The sequence below is a fragment of the Eucalyptus grandis genome, chromosome 3 (genome assembly GCF_016545825.1).
Source record: "Eucalyptus grandis isolate ANBG69807.140 chromosome 3, ASM1654582v1, whole genome shotgun sequence".
NCBI lineage: Eukaryota > Viridiplantae > Streptophyta > Magnoliopsida > Myrtales > Myrtaceae > Eucalyptus > Eucalyptus grandis.
Genome location: NC_052614.1, coordinates 2,002,875 through 2,022,070, shown reverse-complemented (window position 1 = coordinate 2,022,070; position 19,196 = coordinate 2,002,875). Strand labels below are relative to the sequence as shown.

The 19,196-nt window shown below is 40.0% G+C and overlaps 2 protein-coding genes and 1 long non-coding RNA gene across 23 annotated transcripts; 1 reads left to right on the top strand and 2 right to left on the bottom strand.

Annotated features, from left to right (window-relative positions):
- The first annotated feature begins 2,064 nt into the window (after positions 1–2,064).
- On the top strand, positions 2,065–7,417 carry LOC104435774 (anaphase-promoting complex subunit 4-like). Of its 21 annotated transcripts, none has more exons than XR_005549241.1 (5): positions 2,100–3,132; positions 4,638–4,717; positions 5,437–5,502; positions 6,528–6,632; positions 6,962–7,417. XR_005549241.1 is itself a non-coding variant. In XM_039308440.1 (4 exons), the coding sequence occupies exons 1-4, from the start codon at positions 2,986–2,988 to the stop codon at positions 7,145–7,147; spliced, it is 498 nt and encodes a 165-aa protein (XP_039164374.1). In that variant the 5' UTR covers positions 2,099–2,985; the 3' UTR covers positions 7,148–7,417. The 21 variants fall into 21 exon arrangements, 3 of the variants coding, with proteins under 3 accessions (XP_039164374.1, XP_039164373.1, XP_039164375.1); XR_005549237.1 differs by having other exon boundaries at positions 2,101–3,132; positions 4,625–4,697; XR_005549232.1 differs by having other exon boundaries at positions 2,102–3,132; positions 4,625–4,717.
- Positions 7,418–9,418: 2,001 nt separating this feature from the next.
- LOC104435768 (splicing factor 3A subunit 2) lies at positions 9,419–12,545 on the bottom strand. The gene is made up of 4 exons (XM_039308443.1): positions 12,422–12,545; positions 11,924–12,122; positions 11,657–11,805; positions 9,419–9,995 (listed from the first exon to the last, which is right to left on the bottom strand). The coding sequence occupies exons 2-4, from the start codon at positions 12,073–12,075 to the stop codon at positions 9,979–9,981; spliced, it is 318 nt and encodes a 105-aa protein (XP_039164377.1). The 5' UTR covers positions 12,076–12,122; positions 12,422–12,545; the 3' UTR covers positions 9,419–9,978.
- Positions 12,546–15,791: 3,246 nt separating this feature from the next.
- Positions 15,792–17,233, bottom strand: LOC120285964. The gene is made up of 4 exons (XR_005549252.1): positions 17,160–17,233; positions 16,747–16,832; positions 16,178–16,433; positions 15,792–15,906 (listed from the first exon to the last, which is right to left on the bottom strand). It is a non-coding gene; the product is annotated as an uncharacterized LOC120285964 (long non-coding RNA).
- Between the last annotated feature and the right edge of the window lie 1,963 nt (positions 17,234–19,196).

Below are 19,196 nucleotides of genomic sequence, written 5' to 3'. Positions count from 1 at the left end.
GTATCGCTCCACATGGCATTCTGGAAATCGTTACCATGAAACAGCATTGGCAATCCGGCAGTAGGGATACCATCGTCTCCTCGAGAATTTAGAACATTCCAGGGAACTAATTTTTAAATCCCCATTGCAATTAGCAATTACTAATTTAGCAAAAGAGAGGGTTGGATGACGGGAACGGAGGAAAAGACCGGCCCTCCGCAACGCCACCTCGTCCCCGTGTGGGGCCTCACCCCACCGGACACGTCATCATCATTTTAGCCTTTTCTCGCCTTTTCACCCCTCATCTCATCTTCGAGGCTTGGCTCCCTATTCCCAGAACTCCCACCTTCAATGACTTTTCACGGTGCATCTTCATGCTATCTAAAGCTTCACCGAACCAGGAGGAAACATTCAAAATCTCACGCTCAAAAGTACTCCTATACCACTGTTACTTATTCCCGCTCTTCGCCGAACCACCGTCTCCTACCATCGGCTAACCATTGCGCTAGCCATTGCATCCACAAAAAGTAAGGAACAAAAGTGGAGATAGAATCGGATAAACCAATCAGAATATTCAAGCTCAAAAATTAACCCCGGACCATCAGGTTTTGAGTGGCTCCTCATCGATGACCATCGTTGAAGGCAGCAGGAAAGCCTAGTTTATCAGTGGTGTAAGTAGGCTACGATGGGCACTCGCAACTGGCGATTGGAACCTTTACAACTATCTACGAACAGAACAACGACCAACGAGGGAGTCTTCGGACGAGATCTAGGCTCTTCAGTTTTCATGATGGGAAGGCAGGGAGCAATAGTGGAGCAGGAAAGGGTGGCTCGGGAATAGCGAGGGCAATTGGCTTGGCAACTAATGGAGTCGAGAGGAGTGATGGAGAGGCTCATCGAAGTGATGGCGTGGGTTTCAATCGTCGGAATGGGCAACGGCGACTATTGCTCCAACTCCTCAAGAGAATGAAGTCCAAGAACAATGGATGCAACTTGCGGTGACGAGGATGAGGTCGGATGTGATGGGGCAACGGTGAAGGTGTATACACAGCGGTCATGGAGAGTCAATCCTCCTTATTTTTCTCTCTTTTCTCTCTTTTTTTTTTTAACTTGTGGCGCCTCCCTCTTGAACATAAAAAGAAGCCAAAAGAAGAAGAAAAAAAAGGACCCCTTCCAAGATAAGAAAAGAACAGATTTTATTCTCCAAGAGTTGTGTAATTGCGCCATGTGACGCGATCTTGAAAGGTGTGAGCTCAAATTCCATAATAACAAATATGGTGTTCTAACCGGTTAATCGATTCTTGAAATTGATATTTCTTTGATTTGATTGTAGGTACTTAAATTTCACTATATTCTAAATCAAATGTCTAAAAAGAATTAAAGACTATTGAAATAATATTTTTTTTTTCAGTCAAAGGTAGATTCTTTGATTTGACCAAAAAAAAAAAGGATTTTAAGCCATTTCTATGAAAACTTAGAAATCTAAACGCCTATTCCTACACGCTTATGTTGAATTAACACCTATATGCAATTAAAATACTACTGATACAAATCTAATTTTTTTCAAGTTAAGAAATGAGTGTCGCCATGATCGGGATCTTGAATCTTGAATTTTTCTAACTTTAACCATTAGGATTATTTGGATGTCAATAGTAATATATATAATAAAATTATAATAACTGTTGGTATTTTTTAAAAAATTTGGTAACTTACCAAAATGCTACTGACCGAATAAGTTATCGATCAAAATTTTGTTGTCAACTAATTTTGATATTTACCAATGCTATTTATGTTTATCACTATGTAAATTGAGCCCTCGAGCGTGATATCACAAATCAAGCGGAATCAAGCAAACATATTCTTTCACGGGCTCAAGCTCGCTTATGTACGCAGTACGCCTACTAAATTTTGTTCATACTCGATTATTATATGAATGATGATTTTTGCAGATGTCGGACAAGCTTGGATTTAAAAAATCAAGGTTCGGTACTCGGCAATTCAAGACGTGCGAGGCCCATCATCATGGGCTCGTAGATGTATTAAAAGGCGCGGGAAAGTGGTTGCCTCTCCATCGAGCGACACGTGTCTCTATACGGGAAGCCAGAAACTTTAAAGTCCGAGTGAAATGAACCCTCAAATCGGAGGAGGCTCTCCTTCCGGTTCCTCCGTTCGATCGTCGATCCCCACATGGCGAAGAAGAAGCGATCGCCGACCTCTCCTCCTCCTCCTCCTCTCGTCGATGCGAAACCCTAGGCGACGATGCCGATCGCACCAGCCACCTTGCCCCCGACTCGGTGATCCACCACATCTTCTCGTCTCTCGACCTCGCACGCATTGTCCGCACGTGCGTTTTTGTCGAAGCGGTGGCGATCCGTCTGGACCGCCGCCCCGGACCTCGTCTTCTCCTTCCCCTGGCGGAACGCCTCCCCGTCCGTGGACGGCGTCTTGATCCTCTAGGCGTCGCCCAAGGTGAGGAAGTTCTACATCGACGCCGATTTTTTCGACCGTTGCGCGCTTGAGCTCAGTCCGTGGCTTCGCTTTGCTGTCGACCGCCGTGTCGAGGACCTCTCAGTCGATGCGACTAAGAGGTTGTGCGAGATGGCCGGCCATTTCGCAGTACCGGGGCTCCTTTTATGGATGCTCTTCGTTTGGTGAACCTGCACTCAGGGCTCTGTTGCTTCTCGTTGAGTAGAAGTATCGCTTGGATTAATCTTAGGTCCCTGTCCGTCTGTGACTCGGAGGTGATGCATGAGATGTCGAATGGCAGCCCTGTTCTCGAGGACCTTAGTTTGGAAGGATGCTACGGTTTAAAGCGAACCATCAAGCTTTGTTCGAGAACTTTGAGGGAAATTGCGGGTCAATGGCTGCTTTCGGGTATGCACTTGATGAGGGTTTCCCCTTGGAGATTTCAAGTCCTCTGTTGCTGTTTGAGAGGATTTTCTGGTATGATGAGGCAGCTGGTAACGGAAGTCTCAATCCTTGATTGAAGCAGAGTCGAACTTTTTTATGAGAGGCGAGGATTTTGGAAGGCCAACTGATTGTTTTGTTCAAAATCGGTTCGAGTCTTACAGAGGGTATTGCAACCTGGTTGAGGGACTGCTTCAGAAGCTGCAGAACGCGACTAAGCTTTTGATTGGTAGTTGGTGCCTTCAGGTGAGCAGATTGTTTTTGATTTCAAATTTAACTCGTTTGGTTCATACCTATGGATAATTCATTGTTCCCTCTTCCTCGAGTTAAGGAAATTCATTCCAAACTTCAGCACAAGGAATCTGGTTTACATCGTTTCACAACTCTACCTAATCACAACTGGTGCAAATACACATCGTGCCTTCAGAATAACTACTGAAAAACCAAAGAAAAGGCAGCTGGTTTAGGGTCATTCTTTTTCCTGCTCAGTAGTGCATAACCATCATTCCAAAGATCATAGTAAATTATTAATGAAAAGTTGTTGTGTCCTGTTTTTTAAAGACTGAAAAAGCAGCTGTTGACTAGAATTAGTATATAAGTTCTACTATTTCAAACTCAAAAGCTTTAGCAACACTCAATTTGTCATATAGGTGGGAACCAAAAGTGTTCTCAAAGCATACACTTGCTGGGTTTTTTAAACTGTATTTGGAAGGAAGAGTAAATTATCTTATTCTTTTGCCTTTCAGTTTTTGAATGTGCTTAGGTTTTATCACTTGCGGTAGAGGTACAAGGTGTGCCATTTTCTTTGCCCAATTGCAAGTTCTGACTCTGCATGCATGATGGCCTTATTCCTCATTTGCTTTTCGTTAAATGCACTACGGTCCTTTTCCCCAAATAAATCACTTCAATTGCCAATCCAGTTCAAATTGCATTTGATGGAGAGTTGGTGAATATAGAGGTTAACTGCTTGGAATTCTAAATGAGAACATGACATCAAACTAAGGAGTTGGTGTTTTACACAAAAATGAATGGCGAATGATGGTAATGGGAGGGAAAATTTGGAGATGACATAGTTGGAAATAAAGAATCCCAAGCTGATACTAGTTGAATGAAGGGATTTTAATTTACAGGTGCGATAGATTTCTATCAACTTCTAGACAAGATTGGTGCCTTTGGAGATTTCCATAACATAACTGACAATCATCTAGACCAACTGGAAGTGTACCCTACTCCCGTATTGCCATCTTTTTGCCCTTTCCAGTACACCAGTCAAAGTGTTCATGAAGATAAAGAACTTGAATTGGAGGGAATGTCGTTTATGCTAGATAGACTAGTTATGTCCAATGTAGAAATGCTTGATGCCCACTTGGAGTTGGCAGGTTTAACCCCTGCAAAATACGATCTCAATGCCATCGGGCCTCTATATATTTTCCTTCAATTTCTGTTAGTGACTTTCATGATGTAATATTACTTTTGGCTCCGCTCTTCCTCTTCTTGTACTGATTGAGCGTAATATTACTTCTGGCTCCTCTTCTTCCTCTTCTCATACAGATTGAGCATTCCCTACAAGGATTTCTCACATTCTGTATTGTTAAATTGTAGAGTTTAGTCTGGAAAGTTTCACACAATTTGTATTACTTGAAGTTAATTTATCTTCTTCTGATTACAAAGGGGCATTTCGTCACATCTTTTTGATTAATCAAGTTTGTTGTTGGGAATTTAACTTACTTGTGAATAGGATATATGTCAAGCTATGCTGCATACATGTATACATGGAGGGAGGAGTTGGAGAAAGCAAAAAGACTAGGAGGGTAGGCAGAGCTGCATCCAAGTATGTTAAGTTCTTGTACGACTTTATCTTTTGGTAATTCAAATTCGTAAGAGCTTGGGATCAGATGCCTAGCCTTGGTAGTTTTTGTATTCTATTCTCACTGGAAAAATTTAGAGAGGAGGTATATTTTCTCCAGAAACATCTGAATGTCGCATGCATCATGTTGCCTTCTTGATATGAAAAACATGTTGTTGAGTGCTTCTTGAACCAATCCTTGAGTGGTTTCTGTTGAGATAAGTTGTAGATACTTGTACACTTGTGATCCTTGCTTGACGTATGCTTTCATGGTTACCCTCCACCTCGAGGTTCCAAAGCTGAACAATAAGATTCGTTCCTGGATTGAGATAATGGATTGAAGGCTGCCAAAAAGATATAGATTCCCTAGCTTTAGATGATCTACTAGCCCAAAGAAATCCCATGTCAAGCTACCAGTATCCCTGTCAGATATAATGTGTACTGTTATGATGTTTGCCTTACTTCCCAAATTTTGATTATCATTTTCTCGGTTTATGTGTGTTCTCTGTCTTTCCTCTTAGTCTATTAATTTAATGGTGAACAAATTATTCATCCTCCTCTCTCTCTCTCTCTCTCTCTCTCTCTCTCTCTCTCTCTCTCTCTCTGTGTTTTTGTTGTTGTTGTTGTTTATGAAATCACTTTTCTTTGCACATTCCATTGTATGTCATTATACTGGATTATCTAACTATTCTAATGTACTCTAGGTAAATGTATAACATCATTATTCTGGCATCCTGATGGCAAAGTAGTTGTCTTGGGACTAGAAGATGGTACAGTTTCACTGCAAGAATCCCTTATCTTCAGAATGTGTTCTTCTCTAATCTCTCTTGGGAAAGATTCTGAATTGCTCAAAAAGCCGCATGATGCATTGCAAACAGCAGGCTTGCTCAACAAAGATTTAGCTGCTAATAGAAATGGCAATCCATGTTTATGGGTCCTGTCTGCCAATGTCAAATGAACAGTGGACTGCTAGTTAGGTCAATCTGAGCACGAAAGCCTTAACAGATCTTATTAGAACACTCTTTTCGAACATGCCCCCTTTGTTAAATAGGTCTACAAATGACAAGAGATGACTAGCCCATTTAACTAATTAAAGTGAATGGTTCATTCCAATCCAAACACGACCAGCGCAGCATTTATAACTTGTACAATACATGCAATATGCATATCTTTGTCAATGTCATATAATTTTTAAGAAGAATAGCCATAAACTTACAAAGTCCTTGGTTTAGATGATATCATGATATCTTGTATCTTATATATACCCATTTAACTAATTAGATTGAATCGTTCATTCCTATCCAAAGATGACTGAGACAGCATATAGAAGCAGTCATCCATGGCACGCTCATTTTCATCAAATTATTAGTTTTTTTCTATTATTTAAAGTGACTCATGTCCAGTTCGGTCATATTAGGAAGGTAATAGTCCGGGTGACTCCTAAATGATAGAATTTGTATGTGCCTTAATTATGCTTGTGGGTGGAAAAGTTTGTAGATTACCAGTTGTTCATTAAGCTAGCTGTTTGGTCATGGGTACAATTGCTCAGAACTTGGCTGATGCTGCTGCCATAAAGTTTCTTTGCGATGTCTACCAATTTACAGATCATTATCCACTTCATGGATTATGTTTTGCTTTGAAGATCTTATTTTTACATATGAATGTTATCTTACCAATCTAGCCGTCTTTATGGAACCGTGGATATGCATCGTGCTGCTTGTTATATGCTAGTGCTTGCAGCAGTTATACGTACTGTGGTATATTTTTTTTCTAACTCGGTATAAATAGTAAGCAGAATGGAAAACTGTTAAGAAGCTTAAGTCCCATGCGGCAGCTGGGGTGTCTCAATTGGGAGGAGGATGCCCGAGTGAATAGAGTATGCATCTTTCAACTGAAAAAGGTTCATCTAACTTCTCGATCTTGATTCTTAACAGACAATATTTTATTGTTCATACCTTTCATGTTCTATCTAATGCTTCGTTTGCAGTTAAGTAGTTATTTTAGTCTGGTCTACTAAAATATTTCTTTTCTCAAACTTAGGATTTTATTCAACAGCTTCAATATGGGTTTGTGGAAGGTTTTTGGAAAATTTATGTTTGGTGTCAACTGTGAGTTGTTGATTTGTTGATTGTTGACTCCTTAACCTTAATCTCTTGTTATATTTACCTTCTTCTTCTTCTATTTTTTTTTTTTTGCCAATTGGAAAGATAATTATCCATTTTTTAATAGGACACTTCTGGCAACGCTTTGGCATTTGAAGATTGCACTACTCTTTTCTTCCCTCCAGCTCCAGGAGCTCCTTGCATGCCTGGACTAGTACCTGGAGAAACTGGTTTAACTGACAACGGTCAAGATTCATTCGTTGTGCTCTCAAATTCTTCAAAGCAATGTTTCAATATCCTGCAGTGGAGATGAAGATGGGGTTTTGTGCTTTAGTATATTTGGTGTCTTTCCAATTGGAAATGTTGTAAGCCTCCTGTCTGTTCAAATCATATATTTAGCAGTATAGTCTATCAGATTCAGTCAATGACTACTTCTTTCCTTTCTCGCTTCCGTAGAGCAGTCTTTCCTAATGAATGGATCTGATGGCAGAAATCAGTATTGCCTGAAAGTAATGGACCGGTCAATTAAACAACTATACTAGGTGAAGTTATTCTTGTAAAAGTTATAGATTTTACTTCTACTGGTCACTTCAGAGATGACACCTCCAACTTCAATACAACACACTTATCTGAAGCTTTTGTTGTTTGCTCCGAGTGCTCCTACCTATACTGCAGTTGAAGCACCTAAAGGAGAATTTGGTGTCTGTCTGGGTTAGCCTGCTGTACAGACTTTCTGCTTTTGTTTTAGACTTTTGAGTTTCTGCTCTTTTTTAGGGAGATTGAGAGAGCGTATATGACCGTCGGTTGGGGAAAGTGTTCTGTGAGTGTGTATGTTTGTGTGTAGATAGTTTTCTCTGTGGGTGTGTAGCTATTAGAATTAGAAGATTTAGAATTTTAGGTACTCTGAACCTTCCTGCATGTTTGGGTTTAGTACTGTTTCAACGTGAAAACATGATGAACTTCTAAACAGACATTTGATTAGTCTAGAAACGCGTGCTGGAAAATTGTTCTAATCAGTATCATTAAGGTTCCTATCAGTTGTCTCTTTAGTTTCATGGAGCAAGTCCTTATTAGTTATAATTCCTCGTTGGGATTCTCCCAAATGGACTCCCTTGGGCCCACTGCCTGTCATTAGATCTATTAGTGTGGAATATGGTTTCCTATTTGGGAGGTTTTTCAGATCTTTGTACGAGTTTTGAATTGTCAATGATGATTCGATCACAATGTCTTGACTCGGTTGACTACTTAAAGTCGATTTCAAAATCCTATATCCTTTACCTAGAACAGGTAATTTTCACTTTAAAATGAGATATTTTAGATGGAAAATTGAACATGATTGATAGGAAATAATTTGTTATGAAAATTGATGTAGCTCATTTAGTTCAATGTTGAGCTTCTGAGTTGTCTTTTTTCTTTTTTTCTTTTTTTGAAAGGATGCCAGTGGCAAGAATACTAAGTTTCTTGCGTTCATTCATTTTTGTAACTGTATAGGTGATTATTTTTTGAAAAAATTTATTTCAAATCATTTGCTTTTTCCGTGAATGATTTTAGTTGGCAATTCAATATAGATCACTATTATGGAATCAATCTAGGCTTTATTTGTTTGATCGAAAATCTAGAGCTATAGACATGTATAACACTTACCGGTAGATAAAGAATGCAGCGATTTTATCCGTCGGGAACCTCATATGATCTCAACGCAAAAGCGTACATGCGGGGATACATGTAGTCCGAAGACCAAAACACGAATTGGCAGACCACTTGATTGGTGCTTAACTTATAGATTTTCCTCTCTTTTTTCTTAATTAGCGACGATGCACGTTAGCGTGCTGGAGCACATCGTTTTTGTCCACAACAGCAGAACCCACTTGATCAAAATTCTTGTTCGCAACAAAAAGAGAAAAGTTTGTAAAAAGCAATAACATTTCGTAAAAGAAATTCCTAAAATTGACGATTTTTAGCTGATTTTCTCCTTCATTTTTTCATCTTCTTTTTCTTTTCTTTTTTTGCGTTGCTGTGCTGTTCTGCTTGGAACTTTTTGGTAAGGAAAAATATTTTTTGGTAAGGTTCTGCCTGGAACTTTTTTTGCCCTTTTGTTTGTTTTGAGAATTTTTGCGATTTTATTTCTTGATAATTTGTAGAACAATTATCAAAAGTTCATACCAGGTATAAGCAATGCAAAAAATGAATGAACATGAGGTATACGGTGACGTATTCGTAGCATATGCTTCAGTCTCATCAATATTCATTTGCTTAGCAAAAATGGAGACAAACGTGAAAGGAAACTCCTTGATTCCCACTGTTCTTGTAAGGAATTTCAAAGAACAAACTATTGGGTACTCTCCAAAGATTACTGACTATTGATTCGACTACGGGTGAGCGGTTCCCGGTTCCTTACAGCTTCCGCTTGGAACCTGGAACCTACCCGTGAGCACAGGTTCCTAATTTTTTGGAACCTGAAATCTACCCATCAAAATCAAGAATCTGGAACTTATCCGAGGTCGGTTCCAGGTTCCAATAGGTTCCAACGGGTTCTTTTTTCTTTTTTTTTTTGTTTCATTTTTAGTTTTAAAAAACGATAATGAACATGGTACACATTTACATAAATGATTAGCAAAATTAGGATCCCTTGGTTAGGAAAATTGTCTAAATAATATACAAAATTGACTAGGTGAAACATACCATGCAGCAACAAAGAGAAGTTGCCTCCTGTTATATAGTCACATATAAGGAGCTTTCTCATCTTTTGAGTAGTAATATGCATGAAGTGGAATGACATTCAGATGCTGTCCTACCCTCTGCACGTTCTCCATCTGCTGCTCAAACTCTCGTTTCTCCGCCACTACTTCCTTCAGCCTTTTCACCACTGACAGTTGATAGTGAGGGCTGCACTTGAAAAGCTCCCAACATACTTGCGTATTCGGCAGGGAATTCTTGCCGAAGAAGATGGCAAGATAACAGAGGTTAATATCGGGAATCTCGGGTTGGCAGAGAAGAGCAACTTGTTGGAGAGGTTGCTGAAGACAGCTGAGGAAGACAATGATAACTTCTTGTTGAAGCTTAAGCAAAGGATTGAGATGGTTAGGCATTTGAATACCCCAATCAAGCGATGCGCGAGAAATGGAAAAATATTTTAACCCACTTCTAATCCAACTTTGCACCTACAGAGAAGTTCAAATAAATGAGGTTAAGTGGATTAACATTAAAGGAAAAAGTAGTAGCTAATTGTAAAACTATCAAAAAACAATTGCTGTTTTTGTTGGCACTCAAAAGGAGATACTTTTGAGTTCCTAGAATGGTTATAGTTGATGTTGATGGACTCTTGGCCCTGAAAAAAACGCTCAATTATGTTTTCACCTTTATTAGTAGAAAAAGAAGGCTCTACAAATAATATGAACTGAACCACCTTATTCATGTCGATTGAACAAGCAAGCTGCTCAGCTTCATTCTATCCTAAGTGAGGTGGCATGATAACATGCCTTTACAAACCTCTTCCACTGATTGTGATACATATGAAAGCCAACAACATCACCAAATAATAGATACTGCAACTCATCACCGAACGGCCACTTCAATTGATTTGAGTTATGCTGTAGCAAAACCTTCAGCTTTTATGACTGATTTCATTGTAAGACCCCAAGTTTGCTCATTATCTCCTATCATAAATAGTAACTTGAGAATTCTAAAAGCAGTAGCAGTAACCCCTTGTGTTTGAAAAGTTTCAAAACATGGTCCAATACAGATTATGGCACTGTCTAGTAAGATGATCTTTGTTTTAAAGCCTTTTCATGTCAATGAAAATATTCTCCTAATTATCCAACACACTCCTCAAATAGCAATCATCTATTATGGAAGAAACAAAATAGCAATCACCCACGGTTAAGGAGGAGGCCAGATGTGCTTCATTTCCTTTCTTTTCCACAAAACTTTACTCTTTCCGTTCAACTGAAAAACTCAACATATCAAGCTTGCCTACAAATTTGTATAAACAGAAATCGCAGAAGGAAGACATTTGTCTGAAGATGCTACCATAGTTATCCAACTTTTATTAAAGCGTTGCTCACTATTCTAAAAGTGATGCCTAACTCACATCAAGTGCATATAAAAAGATTAATTCAGCTGAAAGAAGACAACAATGGAACATTGCCTTTCTTAAATAGAGAGGTTAGACATTGTCTCACCTCATTTAAATGAAATGGTGGCTTTATGAATTCTAGTAAAGGGAGGATGATGTCGGTGCATGTTTCAGAGAAAAGAAGAGAGATGATGAACTTGTCTATGATGGTGAAAGTGAAAAACAATTTCCAGGATTTTAAAATCTTAAGTCATTTTCCTCATTTTTGGGTGCGGCTTTTCCTCTTGTTGAAAAGTTTTTCACTTAGACCAACTAACTTTCCAGTATCAAACACCATAATAAGATGAACGCGCTTTTTTAACAATCATTTTCAAAGAAACAAGCAGAGCCAACAAAAAAACAAGCAAAATTTTCATGTTGTGCTGATAGATAGCCGCCAATGTGATCAATATCAAACAGCATGAAGAAACTACACTATCCCACGCAGTACAGTCGAATCCTCATTCAAAAGTCCCCCCGAATATCAGCACAAAAGATTCTCTCCACAGCCCAACATCAGCCACAATAGAGAGAAGGTGCCCAACAATTCGTCAACAGTTGCGCAACACTTCCCATAATTCAACCACAGCTCTCACTAAGCAGCACGAACAATATCAATCTCCACGCAACATAACCAATCTAGACCCTAAAGCGGATTCCACATAAATCCCAATTCCCAAGGAGAAGCCGGAAGAACATAAAACTCACCCGTCTTGCGAACATTAACCTTCCGCTTATTGGGCTGAGGCTGAGCAGGCGCATCCTTCGCCAAGTTGGTCTGATGCCTCTTCTCCTGCGTGTGCGCCAAGTAGTTCCCCTCGTTGTTGTGCAGCGTCAAGCAAAGCTTACACTCGTAACTGCAACCACCGAAACAAGCCAGTGCCGCCGTCAGCCCCGTAAAAACATCAAATTGACGCGAAAGCCCAGTTCTGGGGGATCGATTACTGAGGGGGGAAAGGAAGGGGGAGTCTGAACCTGCCGAGGTGGTTGTGCATGAAGTAGGGGTCCTTGGCGAGATCGATGGTCTCGAGGGCGAGGCGGCGGAGGCGCTCGCGGCGGTCGATGGCTTCGTTCTGGGCGGAGGCAGCGCCCCCGCTCCCGGGCTTCGAACCCCACTCCCGATCCATTCTCTCGCCATCGTCGAGCCTGAGTCGGGGTCGAGGGAGTCGAGACGCTGGAGTGGACAGGGAGAAGACAGTGAACAAACTCTGAAACTGAAACTGAGGGAAGTCGCGAGAAGAGAGGGGGCAGAACAGAAGTGAAAACCAATTAGGGTTTTTCAGTTCCGGTTCCGGTTCCTGTCCAGGAACCGGCAGAACCGGAACTGGAACCGGAACCCCCTCCTTGGAACGTGGAACCGAACAGGACCCTGCGGTGTGGTTCTCCGGTTCCGGTTCTATTCGGAACCATGCTCACCCCTAGACCCTTGATGAATTCTTTAATGGACAGAAGTGAGATAAGCGCCATGATTACGTGATCTGGCAAGTTGCTCGGAGGCGGAGGAGGAGGAGGAAGTTGATGGCCGGAGGGTGGTCAGTCGATCCTCCGAACCCTCCGGCGCTTGGAGGGTTTCGCCATGGGAATTGAAATTCTAGGGCTTCTTCTCTCGGTGAGTGGTGCGGCCCCTTTACTTTATATCGTTTTATTTAAAAATATCCTATATGGTCAATACTCAACAAAACTATGTAGTTTTATTTTAAATTATTATCAGCCGAGGACTTGTGAGCTGAGCAAGACAAAGGCAAAGAACAATGAACGTCACTTGGCCCTTTTTATTTATATAGTTTTATTTTAAATTATTATTTTTTTCTTTTTTTTTCTTTTTTTAAATTCATCATAACAGCGTTCTATGACCCATCTAAGTGTAGATGATCCCAATTGTTAAAATAAATTGGGAGGATCAAAATTAAACTTAAGTAATTGACAAAGTTTATGCTATACAATAAGTAACCCACTCAACATTTCTTTCTCTCAGAGTAAAATATAGATGCAAGTTCAACAACATGGTAAGATAAAAATATCCCTAATTTCATATGTTCCCAATTCTCTTTCCACCATTGACTCTATCACGCATATCTCCGCACTTGCCACGGAGCCCTCTCAACCTCCGACCATACTTTTTGCAGTCGCATCACTCCAACTGAGGCCGGCAGTTTTTGACATGATGATGCATTTACATGGCATCAAAGTAAGCGTGCTTGGTTGAAACTTAATCAATATTGTGTCATGAAGGGGAAGGGGAACATGTTTGAAGGGGAAGGGAGAACGTAAAATGTTTAAACCTCCGAGAGAACCTAATGGTTTAAAAAAAAAAGTACAGCCCCCATCGTCCGGGGGTGGGCGCGCATCTTGGGATGACAAAGTAGCTGGTTTGGACTGACAGTCCTTAAATTATCCCGTTTATTGAAGTCAACCCCAAATATAAAATGGGGTAATGATAAACCTCCGGAGAATCTAACGGTTTAATCAATATTGTGTCATGAAGGGGAAGGGGAACGTGTTTAAACACACAAAGTACACAGGTGGTCACTGATTGAGCCTTTCAATGCTTTATCACAATCGTAGACTGGTTTATTTAAACAACTTAATATTTATGCGGGTGGATATCACATGCTTAGATACATTTTAGACATGTAAATAAAATGTTTAGTCATATTTTTGTGCATGTAAAAGAAATTAATATCTTAAACTTGTTAAGCATGCCGTCATGTATGTAAGACGTCTAATAAACTCATCGCATTTGGACTTCGATGATATGTCACTAAAGATAAACATCTCATATTGAGGTCAAACTAAATTCAATATGACAAGGAAGAACAGAAAAGACAGGAAAGGAGAAAAAGCAAATGATAAATTTCATACTTCTCCACTCTCCTAGCTCGCGCATTAAACACCTTCATAGAGTACCTTTTCTCTACGACAACTGAAAAGTGGCAAAAAATTGCTCCATTAAAGGAACCAAATGACCAATTCGGCTATGCAAATTCTGTGTTACGGAGACGAAACTTTCTTCCTGATTCTCGAATCCCATTTACTCTCCACTAAAGGCTCTGAGAAAGAAACCAGTGTTGCAGTTCAGAGGCTATCTGCCAAAGAGAGCAAGTTGACAATTCCTTAACAAAGACCATTTCTATTGGTCATGTTGTCACAAGGAAACATCTGTTAAGCCAGAAAGCGTATTACTTGCTGCGATTATGTCTTTGTGCAATTACATAACGAAAGCTTTCACACTGTTGGCTGCGGAATCAAAAGCGAAGCTCCAGATTGAGAGATAGTTCTCATCACCTGCAAAAGACGATAATACAACGTAAACCAATGGCATGCATAGATGGCTCACGAGAGATATCTACTCTAATCTGTGTAACCGAACATGCAACAATTTGATCCAAGTGCATCATCAAAGGAACGCAGAATAGACTCTGGCTGTTGAAACTCGCATCAAAAACTTCAAGATGGCCTAATCTTAGCTTGCCGAAGAACTTGGGGAAAAAAAGGATATCCTTTTGCCATGAAAGTTGCAAAGATTGGTCCCCAGAAGACCCTCCAGTAGCACTTTGGAAAAAAACCGAACAAGAAAAAAACCCTATGCAGGATCTCCTAGGGCCCAATATTTCGATTGAATTAGCACAAGCACCAGCTCATTCAACGAGGCGAAGTGAAATATGCTGTAAAGCTTTAACAGCAAAAGAGGAACGTCTATGACACCCCGTAAGTGACAAACTGCATCATCGTCCTCAGGAACTTCAAATCTTTGGTGCCACGGAGAAGCAGCCACTGGCAAAATCGGATGAAGAGAGAAACCATGTACTGTATCGGCATCATCATGGAACACAAGGAAATGTTCATTATCAGGCAAATCTAATACGACTAAACACAAAACGCGTAAGTGAACACGAAACCCTTGAATTACAGTATCAGACCTGATGCAGCCTGAAAGCCTGAAAACCAGTGGGCAGTTTGAAGATCATATATATGAACTAGACCATCCCGAAGGCAAAGACTGTTAGAGTGGACAATTGACAAAATAGATCACCATAAATGTAAAATCCCGCTTTATACCTGACCGCCTGGACCAAGATGTCAACCTAGAGGTTCAACATCAAAGTATATCCGCTGGTTGGTATCTTCAGATGATCAGTACAACCTATACAAACAATGGAGGAACAAAAAAAGTCACTTCAATGGTTTGAAAAACAAAAAATGATAGCAAAAGCGACTACTCGAGAGAAACAAACTACGCCTTAGGAAAGGCATATTCGCAGTAGGAAGTATTCTACTTTCTCATCTAATGACCCATCAATTCAGGAAAATATGTTTTTAAGTTGGATTGGAAAGAGGAGCTTGGCTATCACTAGAAAACATTACTCACTTGTAGACAACATCAACAGTGTTGCAAACATCCCAGCACATAATAAAAGTGTCCTACATAGAAATTTAAGAAGACACATTGTCAGAGACATGCCTAAAATAATGCATGTTCACCATGATTCCTGATTGCTAAGTCCATCCCAAAACACAGTGGTTTACGCAGAAATTGAGAACATAGACTGTGTTTGATCATAGAATAAAGACAGAATTGATATGAAAATATTCGAGCATTCTATTTGGAAAGAAACTGGATATAACAATTAGATATGTTCTCCTATCTTATCCGGCTTCACCAATTAACACACATCCCATGTTAGCGAGTGCCTTGTTACTTGTTAGGTCACAGTGTCTGCATTGAAGAGGGCTGGATCATGCTCTCTCTCCCTCTCTCCCCCTCTCTCTCTCTCCCTCTCTCCTCTTCTTTCTCTCTCATCCTTTTCTGCCACAATCGCCGCCCGCAATTTAAACCCAAAGCTTTCCCCGTGTATCTCGTCTTTTCCTGTTGTATTTTATATCTGGCTCTATATTCGGGTGTATCCAATCTCGTAGACTTTGCATATGCCAAAGAGGACGCCTGAACTCCTACTACCCTGTATAAAAACCGAACAACATTCAAAAGTAAGTCTAAGATATGAAAAAAGCATATCTTCCCATAATAATCACTATCAGTAGCAGATGGAACAATTTTGCATATTTTAGAGGCTTCAATAAATTCAATCACTCATAATCACAAGGTAATTGTTCCAACTTTTATCTGATTAATTAATAACAAAAACCTTGGAAATGTCCAGAAAAAACGTTTACATCGCATGGCATTGCATGTGAGAGAGAGAGAGAGAGAGAATGGTAGAGAGTAATTACACATATTGCCGAGAAAAGGAAAAGAGAAGATTTAGAGCATTCTTCCTTTCCTCCTCCAGTATACAAGTAGTTTCCAATCTTTCAAAAATAACACCCGGAATTGCATTTTTATTATGGGTAACCCCATCATGCTGACTACGTAAGATGTGTAAGAGTTCCAAGTTATCATCTTTGTAAATTGCAATAGTCTGGCTGTAGGAACCAGTCGCCAGCATTCTGGTATGAGCTCGAGAGAAAGCGAGGGCAGATATGATACCTGCACAAAAGCAATAGAGAGTGGGATACTCAATTCTCCCCGCTTATCTTGTGATCTAAATATTATCTAGAATCATTATGCAATAAACAAGGAAATCCAGGGCATTTTGGAGATCTGCTATTTCCCTTTACATGCATGGTACATCAGCCCCGTGGCAAAAATAAATAGAACAAGACAGCCTTTCAATCCAAAGTAATCCTTTGAAGTTGAAATACTCAATTCTTCTCCATTCTAGTTTTTGAAATCCTCTTTTATTTAAGTTGATAGACAAATATCCAGAAATAGCTAAAACAGGACAAGCACAACAACGCACCTATTTGACCTTCTTTGTTTCCTTCAAGGGTTGAGTGCTTCTCAAAATCCCTACCAGGGCGATGTACGTGAAACGCTCTTATGGATCTGTTATATCAAGCAAAAATCCTAAACATAAGCGGAGGATGTAGGTTGAAACTTTAATAGACTTAAAATGCTATAAACCCTATGTAAAGAGAATAGCTCCAACAAACTAAATCATTCATGATAACTGCAAAAACCACTAAGCAACCAAACACTGACGTTCTGAAATTCAGGTAGCAGAGCATAAGCGACATCACCAAATGCTGACTTCTTTTAAAAATAGAAGGTAAAATAATGTAAGGATTCTAGCAGAAAAGTTTGAGGGGAATCAGAGTGGACCATTGACATGAGGGAATTTAAGAGTCTTCAAAATTGAATGTTAACATTTACTTGTTCCCCGCAGGATTAAATGCAATTGAAAATGCAGTTCTAATTTCATCCACAGCATCATAAGCCCTGTATGTGCAACGATGTTATGTCAACTGGACGAGTCAATAAAATTTCCTATTTTTTTCAACACAATTCAAAATGGGTTTGCATGAAGAAGATTTTGAAAGAGAAGCTAAGAGGTTTGCAGATAACAGAGTTGCTACAAAGCATGTCTAAGATGTGTGATAAGTTCGGGGTCCACAACTTCAATGTACCCCTAAACGATTATATGGCTTCCGTAGAGTCTCCCTAGAGTACATGAAACCTCTAAGCTCAACTTCACAATCCTATCCAGTAGTAGCATCCCAGACATGAATTGGATGATCACAAGTAGTTGATGCAAATACACAGCTAACCGGGTCTGAAATTTGAAAAGCTCCCATTTTCAATTTTAACTGTGGCTAGTAACCTTAAGAGAAATAACTACAGCTCAAAATATAACCATGATAAAGTGGAAAAAGAGAAAATTTAACGAGACAACCTGTAGCAGACATGTATGGCTAACAACAGAATTCATAAACCGATTCCTCTTCCATCACAACAAGATTTTCTGTAAAGGAATCTGCAACCAAAGAGAACTACATGAGACATAAACACCCCATTATCTCAATTTGCAAATGTTTGGTTATAGATATTTCTAAGCAAATAGTCTCAGCAGTCCTAAGACTAACATCTTTTCAAGCTACTGTAATACATTGAAATGAATACACATTCTACATGACCACAAAATGCCATGAGGACCTGTACCTTGATCAACATCAAACAAACATGCATTTGCACCGTCGTCGCCCTCGTACTCTAGTCTGACCATGAGACAAAGCAATTAAAGTACCACCAACAGCACAACATCTCGCTAATGAATAAACATAAGGAACAGAAAAATCAGCAAGCACTGCCATTGTCCCAAAAAAAACTTACAATGCAAACGCAAGAAGGGTATTGTCCTCTGAACAGAGTAATGGAAAGACCGAAGAGAAAATCAAGTATATACTTGACCACCCAAGATTATAATAAGCTTCCAAAAGAAAAGCCATTTTTTGCTGGGATTGCTGATCTAAGAGGGCCTGGCCCTACAGAAGATAAATTTTAAAGCAACCAACATGACTAGATTGCCCAAGAGTTCAGAGAAGAAAAGGGGGAGGAGAAGAAAATAAAAGCAGAGCAAGATTGTGAAAGTTGACCGTGACCAACCTCTAGAAATCAGCACAGCATTTGTACAGATTTAGCTTCAGCATCTTCCTGTTATATGTGTCTCACCTGAACATTTGCACTTGAGGAAAAATGGGGAGGAGAGGCAAAAGATTGCCAGGATCAACAGCATCAAGCCTAATGTAAGAGTCCGGTTGTCTCCCATACAATCAAAGCTGGAACCGAATGCCGTCAAACCTGATCCACAAACGGAAATTCTGGGTGGTGGCAGTGTGGAGGAAGAGAAGCCCGGGAATGGGGAGAAACCTGGGCACCAGATTACGATCGTGGAGGATTCGATCATCGAAGCTAAGGGAGCTTTCCAGTGGGCATTGTCTCACACAGTTCAGACCCAGGACATCATGATACCTTTACACGTGACGAAACTGACTCAACAAGGTTTGAATTCTTCATGCATAAGTTCTTTTGGGATTTGTCTCTGGCTGAGCATATGTCTTGATGGTGGTTTATGAAGCAAACGAGTGATTGTGTTGATTTGATTGATTGCAGGAACCTGTGAAGAGTGTAACGAAGAGACGGCTCCAGGGGCTTATCAGCTTGTTCAGTCTCTGAAGAATATGTGCCATTTAAAGAGAACAGAGGCGGGTATATTATTGTAACTCACTAGAGATCAAGAACTCTGGTTAGAATTCATTAAACCAAGATTTGCTCTCTCCCATTCTAAATGATCTCGTGCATGCTGTGTCTTTCTTTTAAGTGCTTTCTACTTTACTAATTTCCATGTTCCAGACGGCGTCATGAGTTCTTTTTCTCTCCAATGGACCTGCATTTTCAAATTCATTTTTCATT